Below are 23,698 nucleotides of genomic sequence, written 5' to 3'. Positions count from 1 at the left end.
GTTTGTTTTAATTATGTTTGTCTTGAATAACCAATTACTCATATAGTCTATATAATGTCATAAAAAGTTGCGACCACTTGTCCCAAACCCAAATATATTCACTTCACAATGATACAAAACAGAGAAAAGAAGCAAATCCACACATTTGAGAAACTGGAAACGACAAATGTTTGACATGTTTTCTTGGTAAATTACCTAAACTGTTAATCACTTATTCAAATAGTTGTTGCCATAAACACTTGTTGGCATATCTGGAGGGATCAGACAGCTTAATCAGGTCTGCAGAGCTAAAGCCACATGGAAACTGATTTGTGCCGCTCAGATTTGCATGTTCTGAAATGTGATACTGCATATACAGTAATGTCTAGAGTCATGCAGTAGTCATGTCATGTAAATGATATATGGCATGTAGCCTTCAAGTATCTGTATATATGTGCTGGTAGCATGGATGTATTATAAGAACTGGATACCGGACTGAAAATGGTGCCCATTCAATCCAGTAAGAATTGCTTGGCTGGTGCATACACCAAAAAAAGTTTCTAGCTTCCGGGTTTGCTTCCATGGTGTACGGCCCACTGAATATGCACAGTAGTGTTTCCCCCACAGGCCCCGCCCACGAGTTCCCACTCAGCCCATAGACTTCCCATCGTGATGACGTCATGGTTTTTTCAAATCAATTTTCTCCACTCGAGGAAAGTTTTACAAATAAAAAACCTCACCATGGATCAAAAATTCATAATAGAAAGAGTCATAATTGACCTTGTTTGCAGTTTGAAGGTGTCTGTCAACAGTTTTTCAGACGTCTCTTTTATAGTGGTGACCTATGTTGAGAAGCTTTTTGGGCTGCAGAGGGATTTTTCGCTGCAGTACTGTGAGTGGCCACTGGGAAAAATTGGCTGCAAGGCTGAGCGATGGAGCCCTATCTAGCTCTAATGATACATCCATGGCTTCAAGGCATTCTTCTTCTTCTTCTTTGGCATTTAACAGCAGACTAGAACACTTGTAGGCGTATGTATATGCTTCCCCTGTCAGATCTGGAAGAATCACATCCCCTGTACCTACGCTACTGTAGAAAAACGAGTACCGTCACGTTTTCAGAATTTTGGCATGGACTTGGTACTGAAGTATCATTCCTTGTGACATAATCTAATATATCTTATTCCTCTGTGCCGTAGTCCTCCATTCCTCAAAAACTATTAGAACACATCTATGAGTCACACTGTTGGACTGGGTAACATGATCCTTTATTACCATGAACACACACACTGTATTTATTTTGACTTAATCCCTCACACACCATTCTGCTGCCAGAAATTCTCAAATGTGGATTCATCCGCTGCTGAAAATAGTCCCCAACAAATGGACTATTTTCTCCTGTTTGAGTAACGTTTGTTAAAAACTACAGTGACCAGCTGTTTTACATTTTTTTTAAATGAAATTATATATGTGAACTGTTCAGTAGGGAACAATAGGGTTGGAGCTGAGAGCCACATTTGTGTTGATCTTGGTGTGCAGTAAAAATGTGATTGATCGGCCAGGTAACATGAACATAAATCTACATTATTTACTAGTGACAAGAGCAAAAGTGTGTCAGAGGTTTTAATTGAGCTCTACCTGATTCACTTCAGCCCTGGATTCATTTTTGCTTCCACTTTGATGCTGTAAACATGTTGAGTCTGATATCCTGCGGTAGCCAAGTAAACATATTTGCATTGGACAAAATTGCTGTGTTAATGAAATGCATGGCATAGGAAAATGTGGAGACACAATTAAAGATAAAACAGATTTCAGCCTGGATTCAGTGGTTCAGAAGGAAATGTTTTAGTCAGTATTTTCCAAGTAATACGTCTACAACAACACAGGGCTATTTTTGGAATGCGCCTTTTCCTTCCCTCTCTTCCTCTCACCTCTCCCTCCCTCCCTCTCTCCTGGGCCCACACATCCTTCGTACGGAGGAGATGAGAGGAATAAAGAAGGGGAAGGTGGGTCACATGACTCTGCTCAAGGCTGTTTACTTTGCTTCTGTCTCTCTTTTCTTGCTCTTGCTCTCCATCTTTTTCTATGTTTATCTATTTTTCTGTCTGCCAAGTTTTTTTTTCCCTCTCTCCTTCTTCTCCCTACTTTTTCTCTCTTTTCCACATTTCCATTCTCTCAAATCTCTGTCCCTGCGTTGTATCGCATGTCTCCGCACTTCCTACGGTTGTCGCCGTCTTCTGTCTGCTCTCGTTCCCATGTGGGTCTGACAGTGAGAGAGGCAGAAAAAGATGGAGAGAGAGATGACCTTGTAGAAGAGGGGATGCCTCTTCATGCTGTCATTGGCTATTACTTCAGCTCATCTGCGCTCTTATTCTATCTCGCTCCTTCACATTACTTACATCCCAGTGAGCGTCCACAACAGAGCCACTCTTGTGTGTGTTCTGTCTGTCTCTGTTGTATTGGAGCTTTAACCTGGTTACAACCATTTAAGCCCATCTCTGTTGTAATCTTGTTAAACCATATTGAGATTGTTTTGTGAGAGTTTGGTGACTTAACTGAAACACTGAATGTTTTCCTGACCTCATTTATTTTGTGTTACCTCATGTGTTGCTTTGATCTAAAGCTGTTGGCCTGTGGACTACTATGGGTACTCAGGGATGATGGTGATCTCTTGAGCCCATTAATTGTAGTGTTTTACATTACTGTTGGCAGAAAGAGGACACATATGTAGCCTATTCAGATAAGGCCAAAGATGATGATGTGACAATGCAAACTTCAATAATGGAATTGGAATAAACTTGTACGCAGCAGTTTTGATAATCGAATAAGCAATTATGAAATGTATTATGTAAAAAGTCAGTTCACTCACGCTATTTCTCTCTTTTTCGGCTGTAGAAAAAACAGCCTTAGTCGCTGGGACCTCATTTGATGTTCCAAAATCAGAACAAGGTCAGAGTAGGGCTGTCGAGGCAGTTTGACGTGCCTCATAATGCTTCTGGTGCATCTTCAGCCATTTAAAATAATAGATGTACTTCACAATGCTTGTGTCAGACGCTTTCAGTGTGGTTGAGCCTGAAGGCTGTCTTCTGCTAACCCTCTCTAGCTGTTTTCACATATGAACTCCAGACAATGTCTGCAGAATCAAGTCTGGACATTTTCCGAAGTTGCCCTTCCACACATGTAGCATACAAACAGGAGATTGTCTGTGTCAGACGTGTTCTAACCTACCAGAAACACTCTGCGGTTGTAATTCAGCGTTCTAAAAATTTTCAACAGTAATAAAACGGCTTTTATTTTATGAGAAATCACAGGAAGTCCTCTGTCATACTAGTGCTTAGCTGGCTTATCCAGCACCAGACACATGTGTAAAATATAGTGTCTGTGGATGAGAGGAGAGTTGACTGCTGGAAGTCAAAGACATCATATTTAGGTTTATGTTCTGCTTGTTCAACAGTTGGATAGATTGCTATTAAAGACATTTGGAGAGGATTTGAATTGCTATTTTTATTCTCAACTCTTATCATTTTGGTGCAGATGATTTTCCTTTGGTGCTGGCTAAAACCTCTTTGAGGGCACCAAAAATTCCTCCATGCAGGAAAAACCCTGATATCAAGTGGATATCTGCCACATTTACAGTCTTTTTAGCATCAAATTCCCTCTTTGTGGTTCCTCGGGCAGTGTTTCCCTGTTGAGCTGCGGTGGAAGAAGGGAAGAGAGACTTTAGCACTAAAAAGACTGTAACGTTGAAAGATATCTACTTGATTTGGATGACTGAAGCTTCATATTAGCTTCAGATAGACTTTAAGAGGACTGTGGATTTTGTCCTCCATCACTTCCATTGTAAGGTCATTATGAAGAGATCTTCTAATATCAGTATGAACAGGAGGAATGATTACAGCAAGGAAAACATGTTTAATGTTCATTTGAGCTCCTGACTGTTGTTTTAAGACACACTTGAAAGTTTGTGAACCTGTCCTTTAAGTTTGAAGAGCTGGACGTGGTTGAAATGTGCTGACACTTTTATACAGTAGTTAATAGTAGTTGTCCACTGATATCAGTGATAGTAGTTGAATGTTAAATGGTCAAGTTATCTGTTGGAAGTATTCAAACATTGACTAATGACTAATAGCAAGTGTGTGGCTGAGAATGCAGTTGTGTGTGTGTGTGTGTGTGTGTGTGTGCAGAGCCAATGAGGATGGCTGAAAAACATTTGACTGACATGTCGGCCTGGATGCAGCAGCAAGCTATACTGGAACATCCACAGCACGGCTCATTCACCTTCAGTCTAATCATGCATGATGAACTGGCGGGTCCCAAGATTGCCATCGCTCCATCTCTTACTCCACCTCTTCATCATCCCTCTTTCTCTCTTCCCCTCCATCTCCCTTTAGCTTTACGTCTTCTCACTGAACAATTGCCCCGCCATTCTCCTCTCTAGCAATTTCAGTAGTAATGGAACCTTGCATACACACACACACACTCACACACTCACACTCACTCTGAGTCTCTGTGTTTTGTATTAGGAGGGAACATCAAACGTGTCTTTTCATAGAAGCCCTACTTGAATTTCTTTTTAGCATGATGAGATTTCTGCTTCTCTGCTCACTCTGTCCCTGCATGATGAGATTTCTCTCTCTGTGTGTCTGACTCTTTCTTGCATGTTGGTAATTGCAAGGGGAAAGCCAGCCAGCAGCCCGGCGACTCAGAAGCTGCTTCATATATTTATGTACGTCTGGGGGACCATCTTTCTATCAAAGTGTCTCTCTCTCTCTCTCCCTCTATGTTTCTCTCTCTCACTCTCTCTCTCTCTCTGATTGATATTCTGTAGCAGTAGAGAGCAGCAGCATCATTTGGTCCGTTGTCAGGGAAGGGGCGCCTTGGTTACGGCGTTGTCAACCTGGTTGCCATTGTGGGGAGGCTAGTCACTCGGTTACCAGGCAGCTCCACTCTCCTCCTTTTTTCCCTTCATCTCATCCATCCTCCTTTTTTTTTTCTTTCTGTCCTCTTTTCCCTTTCCTCACCTCGAATCCTTTTTGCCCTTAGTTGTATTCGACATCAGTGGGTACAGATGATGCTCTCCTCCCTATTGTCATCTTCAGCGTTTCTTTTCTTTGTTCTTGACATCACATTCCTCACATCTCTCTCCTTTTCTTACCAACCTTGTCTCTTTTATTTTACTCCTTGATTCCCCCTCCTTTTTATCATCTCTTCTCCTTCATGCTTCATTTTCTGCTGTCTGTCACTAGTGATGCTTTCCTCTTCATAATTTTCATCTTACCTCTCTTTGTCTGTCTCCTCCCCTCGTGCCTTTGAATGCATTTCTTACTTCATCTCATCCCTCTCTTTGTTAATTCATCATATTTTTATTGGTCTTTTATTCATTACAGAGGAGTCTGATTATAATTTGTAACCTTTAATTAATGTTTCCTTTATACCTCTCTTTTCACCCATCGTGCCGTTCTTTCCTTTCTCTCTCCTCATGAGTTATTTTTCATTTGTTACATAATTAGTTATTTGTTTGGTTGTCCTCATTCACCTTTCTTATTATCCTCTGCCATTCTCTCTCTTTCTGCTCTTATATATTGTGTCAGCTTTTCCTTTTTTCTTTCATTGTCTGCCTCTTGGCGGTTTCACACGAGCACAACAGCGACTTGTCTTTTTCAGGCTCAGCTGCTGTCTGTATCTCTGCTGTTGTGTGATTTTTCTCCCTTTTGTTTTTCCATCTCACCCTCCCTTGTTTCTGAAATGAAAGCATTCTGCTGCCTCTTGTTTTTGTTGTATTGTAGTAGAGCTCATATGCCACTCTGGGACTCTTACAGTGTTAAAGTGCCTTATCCATCAGGACCTGTTGATCAAAATAAACCAACAAGATAGCCAGTTGACTGTGTTCCAGTTCATGCAGCTTGTGGCAGGAGAAAAAATCCACTGGAATATAAAGCATGCCGTTCACATTTCCTGTTTCCTTGAAATGAATATAAGATTTTTTTTAAGTGCTTGCATTCCCCAAGATCCTGTCTGTCTTATTCCAAGCTGAAGAAACATGTACATCAGTGTTTGCTGCAGGCTGGGCTTTACATGGGCTTTGAGGCTGTCCTTCAACCATTACCTGCAGTTGATGTAGTCAGGCTGGCCAGCCGAGGGGCACTCCAGCCATTTACTACTGCACTCACAAAAAGTTGGGGGACTCGCAACAGACAGATTTAAAAGAACGGTCAAAACCTAACCAACAGAGGCTGAAATATCTTTATTTATCTTCCCTTGTATGGGTCAAGCTCTAAAAACACTTGTTTCCTACATCTCCCATGATGCAACACCTAGCATCTTTTCAGATTGATCTAGACCCTCCCTGACTGGTAAACAGCCACATCTTCCACACTACGTGATGTGCATCAAACAAGACTATTATCATGTAAGCGCAACATCCCACACACAAATCCTTTGTTGCATGTCATCCTCTGCCACCTCTCCCCCTCATTCTAACACTGACACACTGTGCTGTGAGCCACTGCTGCCATATGTCCCTCCAATAACACTCACATGTGCTGCAGCACTTATAGTAGGCTGGAATCACAGCTTTCTAACTTATGTTTTTATCACATTAACTCATAATTACACATTTACTATGTTCTAATATTATGTTGTTTTTTCTAACAAGGAAACAATAATGATTGTTTTGAAGAGCTTTCGCCAAAATAATCTCATATTTAGCCCTGATTTTTAATACATACTGTTTTAATGAATGAATTCATCAATTAATTAAGTAATGATGATGATGATGATGATGATATGCCCATCCAATGAAGAGCTCTTATGCTACATCCATGCTCGAGTGTAGCGGTTTGACCATCGCCATCTTGGATTTGACCGTTGCCATGTTTGATTTTTGGAGCCAGAAGTGACCATATTTGGACAAGAGGGTGGAGCTGACCACAGCACTAGCTGCTAGCTTGGTTAGCACGGTGCATGTACAATATATGGTTAACAGTGATAATGCTAATGCTAATTTTTGCTAGTGAAAAACAGGCCTAAAACTGTTAAAACAAAATGTACTTACCAGAAAAACTGATCATCTGACTCATTGGTGGATCTTTTATTTATCAACCAAACGCTGAACAAGACTTCTTTTAGGTGACCAAAATGTCACAATTCACTTTAGTGAACTGAAAACACACTGTGAAATAGCAGCAGCTACACCTACACGCCATGGTTACGTTACGTAAGCAACGTTGTCGCCGTGGTAGCGTCTTGTCAATCACAACGTAGCCACGTCCTAAAGCATACGCTGCTTTATCGTCTATTATACTGTAAATGGGACCATCATTTACAAAATGAACATCATGATGCATTGAAGACGACGTGAAACTAGCGATTGAGACCATAAACACACAAGGAAACAGTTCACTGAGGTAATAAATCAAGAGAGAAGTAGGGTCATTTTCTTATAGACTTCTATAGTCGGACTCCTTTTTGCAGCCAGTGGAGTCGCCCCCTGATGGCCTTTAGATAGAATGCATTGGCTTCATTTTTCAGCCCTGAAAGTTGCCGCCTGGTTGAATCTGTTTTAGACAGGTGTTGATTGACTTATGGTGGAGGCTGTAGTTTCAGTATTACAGTATGTTTTGGGAGGTGCACTTGTTAACAACTGTTGCAGAACTACTGGTGGAAAGGCTTGGATTCAAATGCCTCTAATAGTTTTAATTTTGTGTATGTGTGTGTGTGTGCACACCCTTTGGACTCTACTTGTTCTATGTGTTTGTGGTAGTGGGGGTGGAGGGTAAAGGGGATAAAGGACTCTTTTTAGCTTGGCTAGCCTACATGTTTTCTGTGCAGTCAAGCTCAATAAATCAGATTAGAGTTTTTGGAGAGCGGGATAAAGCTTAGTGTGTGTGTGTGTGTGTGTGTGTGTGTGTGTGTGTTTGTGTGTGTGCGTGCGTGTGTGTGTGTGCGTGTGTGTCTGGACATGACTTACTGCAGGGCAAGGCTGGGGCTGAGAGAGAGAGAGAGAGAGAGAGAGAGAGAGATCCTAACCAAATACAGGCTGATGTGACCACAAATTGGCAATCGAAAAAGGACAACAACAACAAAAAAATCATACTGTTACCACTATACTAATATATACTCATATGCCATACTAATATATATCAATCTTTATGTTATATCAATGTCATTTTGTTTCATTAACTCTTGATGCTTTGGCAATATTGTTGTGTCATTCATGCTAATAAAACAAATTGGAATTTGAGTGAGTGAGAGAGAGAGAGGGATAGATCATGTAGCTGCTTGAAAACCTTAATAAGGCACCAAAAGAACCCACAACTCCACTGCAGTGCAGAATGAGAGTGAGCGCTGTGCACTGATGGATTCAACCTGGTTGACTCTTCACATCTAGGTCATTCCCAATGAAATAAGAAAGATACATAGAAAAAAACACACACTTTTCTCTTTTTTCCTCAACCCGTGTATATCACAATTCAGCAGACTGGATATGAAGAAAACACACACACACAGATGGGCTTCAAATATACACATATAGTAGTACGCATACACCTGTGCATATACACACACACACCCCAGCTCTTGGTCCTCGTCTTCATATGAATGTAGTCTTCTATTATTCCAGTGCTCTGAGTGAAGCCCCCACTCTGTTAGATCTATATTCTGTATTGGTATGTGTTTTTCCTGTGTTCTCTGGCGCTCTATTTAAAAGGCAGATTTTGCTGCTCTCTCTGCATTGGTCGTTTGCTTTCATGCCTTGTGCTCATTGGCTGCCATCAGCCTCCAGTGCAGCCAGCCAGAAAGCCGCTCTGCAGCTGTTAGTGATGGGCAGATTATACACCACTGCATTCACACACACACACACACACACACACACACACACACACACACACACACACACACACACACACATATATATATATATATATATATATATATATATATATATATATATATATATATATATATGTGTGTATAATGAAGCTTCTACATTTTCAGTTGTTGTTGACATTGTCAGAAATGTGTTAATTCCACTTGCATTGCAAGTGCAAATGGTGCATTATATTCAAAAGTGTTCCTAATATTTAGCCCCCCTCATGTATGTTAAAGGAGTGGACAAAATATTAGAAACACCGTTCAATAGTACACCACCATATACACACACACACACACACACACACAGTCTCATTGACTGTGCACAGCCACTTCACTTTCTGGCTCATGTCCACTTATTCCTCTCTGTCTCCGGCCTTGTGTCAGCTGTTGTTCTTCGCTGCACACTCAAGGCCTTTAAACCTGAGAGAGGCGCTCAGCTGCATCTCAACTCTTATTTCACAAGGGAAAGGCTGGACTCACATTGACTCTAAAGTCCCCCCGCCCCTCCTCAACCCCCCACTGCAAATGTAAAGCTGCAGTTAAACATGACTGAATCTGACGCCTGGGACACACAGGATGCGTGAGCAGCGCGTGTGCGTCGCTGAACTGCTGCGTCTCGCACGCTTGCAGCGTCCACACAGGCAGCTTGCTGCGGCTCTTCTGCTGCGCTGCTACTGGCAGCCCTATCTTTCTATTGTTTTTCCCCTGTCTATTTCACACGGAGAAAATAGGCGAGACCTTGAATCTCTAGATGACGCGACACAGCAGCCTGTGTGGCTGCTCTAACCTGTTAACATGGGTGCCGAAATGAAAAGCAAGAGGTTCTGCGATGCTCACGCATCCTGTGTGTCCCAGGCGTTAGGATATTATCAGAAATGATAAGAGCTGATAATGAGCACTGTGTGGAATAGAAGATGCTCTGAACACACTGGCTAGATTTCCTACCTTGTTAATTAGAAATAGAAGGTGTCACGCCTGTTTCTGTTTTTTGATGCTTGCTTTAATCATGATTTTACTGTTTAAATGTCAATTGGTCAAAGCCATCTTAAACAGTCACCATAATGGTAGTTATGCTGCTGACACACTGCTGAACAGTAAGGGGTCTCAGCATCATCAGGAGCACTGCTGAAGATTCTGGGCCCCTGGAAAAACAGGTTCCTCAGGGCCCCCTATTCACCTCTGGGCTCATCAATCATTCAGCTACACACATATCATCTGTACATTGTGGAGCAGGGTTGTATTGGATGAGCTGAGTCAATGGTCAGCTTCATTCTTGTGTCTAGGTCAGTTAGTTGGTACTATCACCAGGCCATAAGAACAGAGTGACACACAGCCTGCAGTGATGGTGAAGAGCTGATATTGATTATGTCAGACGCTGCACAGTGTTGTAAATATGACATCCGCTCTCCTTTGTTCTCTCTGTCTTTTATTTCTGCTCACTGTGGCTGGCTCAGAACTCAGTGTTTGCGTGTGTGTGTGTGTGTGTGGCCAATGCTCACTGCTGGCTCTGGTTACTATAGCAACAGACTCACCAGACACTTAGTTTCCCCATTCCTATCATGTGTATGTTTTTCTTGACTGAATACTCGGTGTACTCTGTGTGCTTTTCTTTTTCTTTCTGTGTGTGTGTGTGTGTGTGTGTGTGTGTGTGTATGTATGTGTTTGTGTGTGAGGGTTATTAATATGCTTGCTGATAATAATCAGTGCATGCAGACAGATCACACTGACAGCAGGATGGAATCTATACTTCTGTTCTTCTCATTTCATCCCTTGTGTGTATGTACATAATCTATATGCAGATGAATAAATGAGACTCCAGACACTGACACACACACACACACACACACACACACACACACACACACACACACACACACACACACACAGACACAGACACAGACCTAAAGCGATTGACACAACAGGTTTAACAGGAATGTGGTGTCTCACTCTCCCTGTCAGAGAGGCAGAGTGACTTCATCAGACTGTACAGAGGTAGACGAGGCTGACAGCTGTATTAGAACTGCACTATTCACTTGATGATAATAGTGATGAGGATTTTATTCATTATAAGTACACTTGATCAGGTGCTATATTGACTCTTTGCATTTGGAGTGTCTGCTCTGCATCAAACCAGGTGTTCACATGTAAACAGTCTGACCAATTACAAGTGTTTAATTATTACAAGTCAGCATGTTACACAGGAGAACTGCAAGTGTAGTGGAACAGTTTGCTTTGTGTCATTTTTATCCCAATAGGGTCCAGGTGTATTTACCTGAAGACACTTCTGTATTCACACAGTTGAAATCAGATTGAAGTCAGATAAAGCTGAGTTGTAGAGGAGTTCCTGTTATAGTAGACCAACTCAAATAAAGCTTTACGCTGTCTTTGAAATGGGTAGAAAATGCACTTAACCAAACAAGGTTGGGTTGTGACTGCTGCAGCAGTGTCTAATGTTTTCTAAGGAAAATAAGAGGAGGTCTAGCCCATGTTTTTATTGGTTTTGTCTCTTACAGAAATAATCCATTCTATACTGGTTGACCAGGGAGAGCCTCAACACAACTAGTCAGTGTTATTCTGTCATCCAAATGAAAGATTGCAAATTAATTGTGACTATAAAGCAACAAAAGAAGTTATTGAAGTCTTTGTTGTACATGTGTGAAGAGATTTTTCTGATATGATATAGAACAATGGATCACTTTGATTATACAGTATGTGATCATCATATTAGCCAGCTTCAGTAATTACATTTTTTTTTCACCTTTATTATAACTGAGTTCACCATCAGACAGACATGAATTACAAATCTGAATTACAGAATTCAACATATTTATATATACACACACTGGCCACTTCATCAGGTACACCTGTGCAATCTGATGCAATCCAATACAACAGCTCTGCCATAAATTCTACTTTTATGAGTAGTAAAGTAAGTAGTAAGTAAAGTTACTTTACATTTCTACATTTTCAGTTTGTGTTGACATTTTCAGAAAGGTTTATTGTTATTATTGAGGTGGTAGTGGGTGGTGATGGTGTGCAGCTACTGTATTTCAGTTCCAGCACTGGCTGACTGAGCACAGCCCTATAATTCACTGTCCCTGCATGGCCTGTTCCTGGCCCTGAGCCAACTGCCAACAGTTAGTGTTAGATTGACTTTTAATGACCTGGGCTGACATACAGGCTGGCTATAATGTGAAAATATGCGTGTGTGTGTGTGTGTGTGTTTGTACACACCCTGTTAAGTTGTGGTAGTAATGCTAGTCTACCAGACTACACACACACACAAACACTAGAGAAGCTGCTGGTGTTACAGATCAGCTGGTGTCCCCGTTGACTCATGACTTTGATCTGAATGAGGTAGTGGTTTCTTGTAGTGATGACACATGTTGAAAACAGGAAGTAAACATTCCTGGTGAAAGTTTTTTTTTCTTTCTTCAGACTTAAGAACGTGCAGATCAAGTTCTTTTTTTGGCCTCTACACAGCATGTGTAGTGAAAGCAGCATGTCCTCTGTCTGTGTCTACACAGGATGCATTCAGGCTCAGGATTCAGTGTAGGCCACCGGGGTTTTGGCAGCGCTCAGAGCCCGACACGCAGTCACTGTAGTTATACATGAGAAACAGAAGAAAACATACTTGTGTCAAGTGTAAAACTAAGCTTCATGTTGCGATTGAGTGAAACACAAGCTGTTGCACAGCCTGTGTAGACTGTTGCTGTATTAATTACAGTAGAAACATATCTGCTCCATCACAAGTGTGTGAGACAGATGACTGAAAAATGCTGCTGAACCACTTTCTGTATAGACTAGGGTGAAAGTGTGTTGGTGCTTATTGTTAAAAAAGACAGCTGACTATCATATTCCACAATGAGTGGAAGTCAAATTGGATTCTAAAAATAGCACTTACATCGCAGCTCAATTAGCATTTCACTTAGCACTGTCATCTTGCAGAGCAATCCAAGATACTGTCTGTATCTGTTGGAATGTGTGTGTGTGTTTAAACACTACCAAACCCAGGTCAATAATGCTTATAGAAAGTCCACATCATTCGTTAAATCATGTTTCTGATCATTATTGAAACGCCTCCACACTGACAGGACAAGCTGTTAATTAAAGTGAATTAAGGACAGATGTTAATTACACTCATCTAAAGTGAAACGGAGACAGAGTGACAGTTAGACGTTAACCTTTGTTGTCTGGAATGAATCAGAGATGAAGGCATGGATAGAGGACGGTGAAGCATGTGAGAGTGATGGATTAGATCAGATGAGGAGCGTCCTGGAACGACTGCCACCGACGCAACCGAAATGGGAGCGAGAGAGCGGTAATCCAGCGGAGGTGGAGACGTAGAGCGCGAGATGCGTAGGCTGACGGATGGAGAGATGGAGGGATAGATGGAGGTGGTAATAAACAGAGGGAGAGGCTGCAGCAACAGTAAACAAAGGAGGACAGAGTGACGTAGCTGCCCTTGCTGTCTGCTGGCTGGGAGTGATCACTCAGTTGACTGCAGTAGTGCATTATGGGAGAGGAGGGGGGGAGGGTGAATGAGGAAAGATGCACCCGTTGATCCTTCCCGCCCCCCCACCCCTCTCTCTCTGCTTATAGAGGTAAGAGCGGGGGAGGGGGCGGTTTCTATAGACGGAGGAATGAGAGAACAGGGAGTGAAGATGCTGTCATAGAGAAGCACTCACAACACTCACTGGCTTGTATCTATGTGCTCTGTGTTACAATATAATGACCTGCACATACTGAGGCATAGACCTACTTTATCTCTTCAACTGTGCTCTTATGTTCTGCAACAGATTTTTGCTTGAGGAAAATTGTTACATTTTCTTGCGTATAAGCAGTATTGATCAAATGTAAAATTAGATGTAGCATGGCTTCACATGACACCAGCTTATATTCTAACACTGCATGGAACACACTCAGTAATACATGTTAATGCTACTTTTATTTCATCCCAGTTGTATTATATACCAAGAGATAACAATATGCTGAAGAGATGAGATTTTATTTTGAAAGAGATTTCTGTTTTGTCAGTACTACTACCTCTCATTCTTCTCCTTCTCCTATCTCCATCTTCCTCTTCTCTTCTTTTCCTTCCTATTCTTCTTATCTTTCTCCTCCTTCTCTTTTTCCTCTCTCATTCTCCTTCCACTTCCCCCTCTTCATGTTCCCTTCTTTCCCATTTGTCCTTTTGTTCTCTCTCTTCACCTGTGCTACGTCTTCCTCTCTTTTCTTTTCTCATTCATGAGTTTAGTTTTATTTTTGCACAATGTCAATCAGTGAAGCACAGCCGTATACGTGGAGTGATTTTTTTTTTCCAGAAACCATACTGGTGTTTGTAAAGAACTGAATTAGACATCTAGATGAAAAAGAATCCTTTTGTATATCATTTTTTTTCTAATATTTTTGAAAAACATGACAAAATAGATATGAGTCTCTAGTGTAAAACAACATGGATCATCTGCTTTTAAATCTTCTGTGGCTGCAATAATGACTGTTTCACCTGTTTGACCATGAATGCAGCTGAAGATGTTTTAGTTAATCAATTACATCACTTTATTTATTAGATACCAGGGGGCTTTAGAGAAGAGATAACAGGAAGGTTTCTTGGAATAAAATCCAGTGGATTACCATGACAAGCAGAAATTTCGTTAGCCAATTCATAACCAATATAAACAAAAAAATAATGACATATTTGAGCTCTATCAAAGGGATTGTTGAGAGAATTTTCACCAAATTTTTCACTGACATATTTCTATTTTGCAGATCTAATTGAATGAATATACTTATATATATAATATACTTATATCTATAGGATTTAAACCAGCATGGGTAAGAGGAGTAGGATTTAATATGTAATGTAAACCAAGGCTTGTTGAAGTCTTGAGTGTATATCCTGCTATGACTGCCAAGTGGAAAACATTCATTAAAACTAAAACTAAATAATTCATAAACATTCAATAACATTCATAAAATTTTGATATGCAAAATCAGCATTATTTCCCTCATATAGATCATCTGATGAAATACTGGTGTGCATTATTCTCTTGGTATGTTTAGCTCTATCAACCTTGAATAAAGAGAACTGGAAGACAGATTGAATTCCTTTACTCAAAGACTTAGTTAAGATGTTATCAATCCAAAGTTGTTGAATTTAATGTAACTTGTGTAGCTTTATGAATAAGAGATTATTGAGAAAATCCCCAGCAAGGTTGTCTCATTTATTTTTAATATTAAAATCACCTGAAACGTAACAGAGTTTATCCTCATTGTTTATCAGATCAACAGAACTGGACAAATGTTCATTCAAATCTTTGATAAATAACATCAACAATAACATTCTTTCCACCAGACACCAGAGAGCTCTAAAAAAAACCAGATTCCACCTCATCTGTATCTGACTTCAGAGAGATCATACATAAATTCATATTCAACATGAAGAGAGATACTCCACCTCCCTTACATAGTGAACTGAACTCTAGAATCCTCTCTAAGCCATGTTTCTCATAAAGCAATAACAGAAAAATCATGTTTGAGTGAAGATAAATAATGAATGAATGTGTTATAGTTGCTGGAAAGACTTCCCTTCTTCACCTTCCTCCTCATGTTTCTTCTCCTCTACTTCCTCTGCTACAGCACATTCTCTGTCATCATCCTCCCTTTCTTCTCCTTCTTTTTTCTTCTAATTACTATTATTATGTGTTGGGAAACAGGTGTTTAATGGTTTAATGTTTGTCCTGATGTTAAAGGGTGTGTCACACTGCTCTGTAGAAAACCAGTGTAATACTACATCCAAACATGCAGCTCCAACACAAGACAACAGTGCAAGACAACAGTGCAAGACAACAGTGCAAGACAACAGTGCAAGACAACAGTGCAAGACAACAGTGCTCTCATAGACGTGGTTATTGAAAAGTCTCTTCTATGTGTCCTGTGCAGGTATACGTGGAGTTTGACGACCAGGAGTGGGAGAAGCGAGAGTGGGTGAAGGTCTATGAGGATTTCCAGCTGTTTCTGCTGGAGCACCAGCTGGTCTGGGCCAAGAGGAAGGAGGGAGCAGGAGGAGGAGGAGGAGGAGCAGGAGCAGGTGGAGGAGCAGGAGGCCTGCTGCAGGGAACCAAGGCCAAACACATACAGTGGCCTGCCCTGGTAAGACCTTTTGTTTTCTATTTATAGACATGACACAGCCATAGAGACAGACAGGAATATGACCAAGCTGCCCACGGCATTTAGAGTCACCACAGTGTTTAACATAGTGTCTGCAAGTTCTGAAGAACTGTCGTAATTTCTATGTACTCCTCAGGGTCATTATTCATCCTCACTTTGAGTCGTCTCATTTATTTGTCCTTGTGGTCTTGGACATGAGTGGTTCCTGGGTGGCAGCCCTGCCACAGGTAGTAGCTTTGTCATGGTCTACATGAGTGCAGTGGAAATGCTTTTTGTCTCTTGTAGTCTCATGGTGTTTACCAGCTGTTCTATGTCTGTAGGCTCGCCACTTCTTTGCTCCTCTTTGACGTGTTGAGGACAAAAATCAAGAAAAGCATGACAATGTACCAAAGTCAAACAAACTACAACACCAGTTTGGACACTGACCATTTGGCCTCAAGTAGCCCGTTTCCACCGCAGAAACCTTTCCAGAAACTTTTTCAGGAACCCAGGAACCTCTTTAGGGACTCAGGAACCTTCCCTGTATCTCTGCCAGAGGAACCAGGGTCTATATTTAGTTCCTCAGCCACAGGCCCTGGCCCCTGCTCTGGGTTTGGTACTTGCCCAAGGGCCTAGGAACTATCAGGGTAGTGCCTGCTGTCACTGATGAGTCAAACAATAACCTCACTGCTGCTACAACCTGTGTACAGCTTTATTCACACAGTCAACAAGCACTGGGTCTCACCAGCTGTCATTTACAAAAATGTAACATTTATTGACATTAAAAAGTTATATGAGGCTCGACTTTACAACTAGTGTAAAAAGAGTGAGATAGAGAAAGAAAATGTGACCCAACAAAACGTGACTCTGTTGTTTCATCAGGTGTGAAAACTGTGTCTCATACGATGCTGTTTTCTAATCTGTTTTGATCAAAGGGGACTTTAGTTTCTAGTGTAGCTAGTGGAAAAGTGCCATTATTTGTCTCTTGTTGCTGTAACTGATGAGTGGTTTATTTAGAATGATGCTGCAGAATGCAGTTGAGCTAGTTTCCCCTGTGATGGAATCACTCCCCAACACTAAAGACAAACACATCTGTATCTATACAGATACAGATAATGCTGGTGCAGCGCTGTCATCCACTGCACAAGTCAACTAAACACTTCAAACAGAATGAAGGCTTTGCAGTTTTTCTGCAAGACGATGTTTGTAATGTGGACAGAGTTCATTTTTTTCCTCTAAGAAGTCATGTCTGGCTGATGGGTAGTGTGCTTTTTGCTGTTGAAGATAAATAGATTTCTCTGCATGGGGGTAATAGTGTCACATCTCTCTAGAGTTGAGTCTAGTGAAGAGACTAGTGCAGTAACAAAGCAGCTAGAATGCACTGTATTTGTCTGATAGTGGTTTTAATTGGAATGTCTTGCTCTGCTTTGTGTTTGTGTGTGTCATTAACCATTTATATATCAGCACTCTGATGCTGAATCTGGTCTGTGTAGGCCTATCTGTCAGCACACACACACACACACATATATACAAAGACACACACACATACACACACATAGAGGCTTTGGTGTGGTGGCAGTGTGGTTGTTGTGGTGTTTTTGTTGTAGTCTGTACGTCACTCTGTTCCTCACACACACTGTCATACACAGTTCAAAGGACAGTGGTCTGTGTAGGCATGCTCATGCTGAACTTGTGTGTGTGTGTGTGTGTGTGTGGCAGTAAAGTCATATTTTTAGTCAGTGGGAGTTAAGTGTTTTTGTGTCTGTTCCTGACTGAAGGATTCGCTTCATTAATATTTGACATTGATGGCGTTTAGTTTTGGACCGTGTGAATGTTTGTCTGAGTGTGTGTCTGTGCCCAACAGAGGGTGCGAGTGTGTGCATGGAAATGTGATTCACTCTTTTGATTATGTAATAGCAGAGTGCACAGCGCCATCTGGCACACGCATTGGAGATAAGAGTTCAAAGACTTCACACACACACACACACACACACACACAAACAGTTTTTTTTTTTTTCCTGCTTGTTTTTCTCTCTGTCTGACTCCTCCTGTTTTTGGTCACTCGTTCGTCATATCACTGCCCCGCTGCTGCTGCTATTGTCATAGCAACAGCATCAAAAACATACAAGTGGAAAATAGGAGCTGTAAGCCTCAGGAGGTAATGAATCACTGATTTTTAGTAAAGGGAATGTTAGATCATTTCATTGTAATCGATAACATGATCAACACCTGAGAAACTTTTGTTTCCTGTGTGGTTGATTTTTTTTTTTTCTATTGCTGCTTGAACATGAGTTTCGACGAAAGTAAAAGCTTTAACCAGAAAATGTTCTCACTTACTCACACACACACACACACACACACACACACACACACACACACACACACACTCAACAGTCCTCTATGAGAGCTCTGTGCTGTGTTTGCATTATTGGGGAGGTTCGCTGCATCAGAACAAGAAGATGGGGAAAGACATCAAAGTAAATACATCTAAGCTGTGTGAGAGACACAAAAAAGCCAGAAAACATTAGCGGGAAACGCTCATCCAGCTGAGCTTCAAAGACACTATTGAGGCTTTGACTTATCACCCGAGTGAGTAAGCTATGACTCTGATCACCACTACTAACACAAGGGTTGGTGCTTTGTTAAATAAACAGCTCCTCACTGCCTTCTGTCTTATCTGCTGTAATGTTCTACATTAAGGGCCAGGTGTAATTGTTTACAGCTGTGCAGAATAGCTACTGTTGAGGGTGAAACGACAAGGAGAGGGGGTTTCCCAAGCTGTTTGAACATCCGATACGCAGTTGTCATGGCAGCATGAAGCTACTGACAGCTTCATGTTTAGTGTACAGAGCATACAGACTATGTTGACCTGAGAGTTTGGAGGTAGAGGAAACACTTTGTTAAAAGTCTCATTTGTTTTTATCTCTTTAATGTGAAGCAGTTTGAGCTGCATCTTGTATGATGGGTGCTATACAAATAAAGTTATTATTATTATTATTTATTAAAAATTGATCAAACATTGTGTGAGAAGTCTCCATTCATAACTATGAATGCTTTGGTTACATCTAGCTGCATAGCTGCATATTTATTTTCAATGTGTTGTAAAGAATAGACAACACATAGTTTATTGTTAAATGTATCATTTCATGCAGTTGCATATGAACTGTTCCAGTAGCTAATGATCTTATTGTTTGTACTGTCTGCATGAAGATAATGTGGAGTGCAATAATTATTTTTTGGTGACCCCAAGAATTGAAAAAAAACCAGTTCTAAACACTTGACACCACTACTTGTTCTCCCTGAAGCTTAATAAGACAAATATTATATTTGATAAATGAGAATAATCTCTTCAGAGATTAGTGGAGGTGCTTTTTATTCTATGAAACGCTGTGGCAAACCTTGGATGTCCACTGACATCTCTTCTAATGTTTACATCATTTACAGTGAATTCCCACTGAGAGCCAGTATTCAAATAATGACAGAGTGTGAAATGGAACAACTACAGGCCAGTTGATAATAAACTCTGGCTCACACACACACTATGGAGGTAGAATCAGCTGCACTATAATGGCTACATTCTACATTTCTAACAACATCAGATCATACTCTGCTGCTCTCAATTCCTCTTCTCTTTCACAAACACCATTTTCATTCACACATTTTCTCATAGTCACTTCTACTTTCACTTTTTTTTCACTGTAAAGCCAGTGTCTATGAAACTCCTGCATATGTCTGATTTGCTTTCTGAAACATGCTCCAGCTTTGAACACTGCTGCTGATTTTTCACTGAGAATCAGACAACTCACACACACACACACACACACACACAGACAAGAAAGCATGCAGACCCAGCAGATTGCTTGTCTGGTTATTACACTGTTACATCACTAAACCCCAGTCATCACTACACACTTACACACACACACACACACACTCACAGTGTCTCTTTTTTTCTCCATTATCTCAGTTATTCATGGTTGTCATTGTTTTGCCTCTTACTCTTCTTACTCATTCTGTGTGTCTCTCTCACACATGCATTTTTTATAAACATAGTTCAAATGCAATCCTCATAACATTTGAAAAGTCCTCAAATTGAAAAAGCTGTGACCTGCTTCTATTTATTTTTTTTGCTTAAATAAGTGACATACACCATTAATCTGTGATGTGTTAGCCCTCCTCCTTAATAGCAATTGGCTGTGAAGAAAGATGCAGTTAAGCAGCCTGAACACAGCAGAAGAGAGAGAGAGAAACAGAATAAGGACTGAAAAAGGGAACATCTGAATTGATCCACTATAATAGCATTGATCAGTGATGCTAATGATAGCAGTAGCAGTTGTTGGAGCTGTAGTAAGAGTATTGATAGAACCAGTAATGGTTGTATCAGGGACAGCTGCAGCAGTGATAGCTGTAGGTGCTGCAGCAGTGATAGCTGTAGGTGCTGCAGCAGTGATAGCTGTAGGTGCTGCAGCAGTGATAGCTGTAGGTGCTGCAGCAGGACAATCCACAAGTGTCAGAGTATCCATCCTCCATTTGTCCATTTCTGAAAATATTCATTTCTATGCTGCATTCATGCAGATAGAAGTTCAACAAGTATCTGCTGTAAAATAAATGAATAGTGTCAGTTGTGTCTGCAGTGGAGAGTTACATTTAACTAAAGGTTTATTGGTTTATAGAGGAACTGTTCTGAGAGAGGAACAGTGTTAACACATAAAGACAGACAACCATTCACACTCACTCTCATATCTATAGGCAAAGTAGAGTCTCCAATTAACCCAACTTTCATGTCCTTGGACTGCGGAGGGAAACCAGTGCAGACAAACATGCAGACTACCCAGACTGCATCAAATCTACCAGCTCGAATCAGGCTAAATCCTGGAGACAGCCTGGATTGATAATGGCTTCCCTGTATCACAGCTGCCTGATATGATCGGTCTTATCTTTATATTTTAGTGCCTGATAATGGCTCTGAGTGTTTCCCCTCGTCTCCGCCAGTGTCAGCAGCCGTAAGAAGCTCTCTGTAACATGCTTCCCAAACATGGACAAATTCATGTCCGAGGAAAGCCAGACCTCCAGTCTCTTTGGAAAGCTGTCTTCAACTGAACATCTGATAAATGTGTGATGGCTGTAAGAATTGACCCATTGTGTGTGTGTGTGTGTGTGTGTGCGCGCGCATGTGCAAAGTAGTGTTTATCAGTGTTTGCATATGTGCACATGTATGAAGCATGTTTCTGTGTGTGTGTGTGTGTGTGTGTGTGTGTTGGTGCAATGACAGGTGGTGTCAGGTGATGTAAGGCTGCAGTGTCATTTATCTCTCCTGTAGCATAACCTTGGCTCTGTTAGCTAATGGAAACTGCCCATTTCATCACACACACATACACACACACACACACACACACACACACACACACACACAACTGTTTGTGACCTTTTCCCTTTCAGACTACAGTCATCTGTTAAATTATGTCAATGTAGCTGTATGTGTGTGTGCAGCTGTCCTCTGTGCTGATGCACGCAGCTTTTAATAGAGAGAGAGAGAGAGAACTGGCAGTCAATGAGAAGTGCTGTGTGTGAGTCCTAGTATAGTAATATGTTTGCATGATGTATAAGGTGTGTGTGTGTGAGAGAGACAGATGATCCTTGTTGTGTGGCGAGCTGCTGCTGCTGTAACGGCAGCAGTCACTGGAGACAGAACCTGCCTCAGGCTGTGTGTTTGGGTTTGGTCTGTTGTGTCGTTAAGTTCCCAGTGACCCCACCCTGCTCACCCTAGCTCCATAACTCACCAAGACGGGTCCCATCCCCCACATAGGCAACACACATGCACGCGCACACACACACACATACACTGGTTCTGCCAGTGCGTGGTATTAGCTATTGCCCCGATACCTAAGCATCGGGGGAATTTTTAAAAAAAATGTCGTTTAAGATGTTTTCTAAACCAAAACGTGTTATACAAGTAGTGTAGCTCCTTGAAGGAATATCTCAGTGCGTAGGTTGTGTGTGTAGCGAGTTAAGAGAGAGCTTTGCTCAGCCCCCCGACCCCCCACCCACCCCCTACCCCCACCACACACACATTTGGCTTTAATTTAGCCTTCTTGTGTTTACCCAGCTCTGTTTTTTCTATGGTTTTGCATTGCTTTCCACTGGTTTCCCATAGATACCAGCTGAACAACACTGTCTGCATTACCTCTGTTATTTCCCTAATAAAACCTGCTATTATTGAGTGTCACGCTTTTATGCTAAATAAGTCAAGTCATGCAAACATAAGTAAATAATAAGTAATACATGTGTCACTACTCAATATTTCATGTGTCAGTGAAGTGTATATTATGAATAAGTGAAGCTAGTGTGAGCTATGTAGAAATATGTAGAAGTGTCACTAGATGTAGTGCATAACTGAGCATTTATCAGGTGGAGGTTGGAGAGCTTGGTGTCAGATATCCAGCGCTCTCAGTAGCTACTGGGCTGTTGGCTAACCACCAGCTGGCTACACTTGTGGACTTTTTCTGCTTATTTTCAGTAAAACTCCAGCTGGAGAGCGACAGAGCTGTGACAATGTGATGCTTTAGCTTGTTTTGAAATATTTATGACAAACCAAGCAGAGGGGCAGATAGACTGGTTCGTTGTGTTGTTTGTTTTTCATCAAATTAACATGAACACAAGTTAAACCAACAGGTGTGGTTGTGTTGAGCCAGCTACAACAGCTACCTAGAAGCTGACACTATAGCTCCTTTTCATACATGCAGTCTATCCCTGAAGGTTCAGGAACATTTCCTGCATGGGGTCATGTGTGAATTGGAGCAGGGATCAATATTCAGGGAAATCTGTACCTCCAGTTTCCCACCTCAAGATCTAGTGACAGATCTAGGAACTATGTGTGAATAAGGCTTAAGTAAGTGTGTGTGTGGTTGCTTTCTGCTGAGCACAGACAAAACTGACCCTAAAACACATGTATGTGTACACAGTAACACATCAGCTTTACATGTGGGCATCTGCTTCCTACATATATTCACATACATGCTCTGACACTCACTTAATAATACACCCACTGACAGTCTGCACTTCTGTATGGACACAGATGCATGCATAAAAAATATGAATGCACATATGCTAAAACAGCTGCACTCTCTCACACACACACACACACACACACACACACACACACACACACACACACACACACACACACACACACACACACAAGCAACTATCACTGCCCTGCTTTCCTCTCATATTGTTTTTGTTCAGAGGAGAGGAAGTGCTCACACCTCCCCATTCACTTCAGTGTGTGTGTTGTTGAGAGGAAATGAGTCTTCTGTGGGTTTCCTGTCTGCCAAGGGACTGATAAGGTGTTTAGTCAGGCAGGATTTGCTGTTGCAGTTTTTACTGTCTTCACTCACTCATACAGCAAAGATGTGTTGACAAATGATTCACTGTGTCAGCTTGTCTTTACATTTTAAAAAAAAAAATATCTTCAACCAAAGCTGAGTAGAGTTGAATTTAAGCATTATTTTCATTCTTCCATTGTTCATTGTAATTGTATTTGATTGTGAAATGTATATTGTATTCTTCTGGGCCTTACATTCCTTCAGATGCTGTATATGTATCATTTCATATTGCCACATCTTCAACAGTGATGGAAAGAGTTGTAGAATATTAAACTCAAGTAAAAGCTCTGTTTCTTTAACGACAATTCACATGAGTG

General features: G+C 41.1%; 1 protein-coding gene across 2 annotated transcripts in view; it reads left to right on the top strand.

Annotated features, from left to right (window-relative positions):
• jmjd1cb (jumonji domain containing 1Cb) overlaps positions 1-23,698 on the top strand; it is a 132,012-nt gene that overhangs the window by 38,546 nt on the left and 69,768 nt on the right. For both annotated transcript variants that reach the window (XM_044336859.1, XM_044336858.1), the window contains exon 2: positions 15,790-15,999. In XM_044336859.1, the coding sequence (XP_044192794.1) occupies positions 15,790-15,999 (210 nt within the window). The remainder of the gene's footprint in view (positions 1-15,789; positions 16,000-23,698) is intronic.

The sequence above is a fragment of the Thunnus albacares genome, chromosome 20, assembly GCF_914725855.1.
Source record: "Thunnus albacares chromosome 20, fThuAlb1.1, whole genome shotgun sequence".
Classification (NCBI taxonomy): Eukaryota; Metazoa; Chordata; class Actinopteri; order Scombriformes; family Scombridae; genus Thunnus; species Thunnus albacares.
Note: the sequence above shows the minus strand (reverse complement) of the source record. Positions and strands in the feature narration are given on the sequence as shown.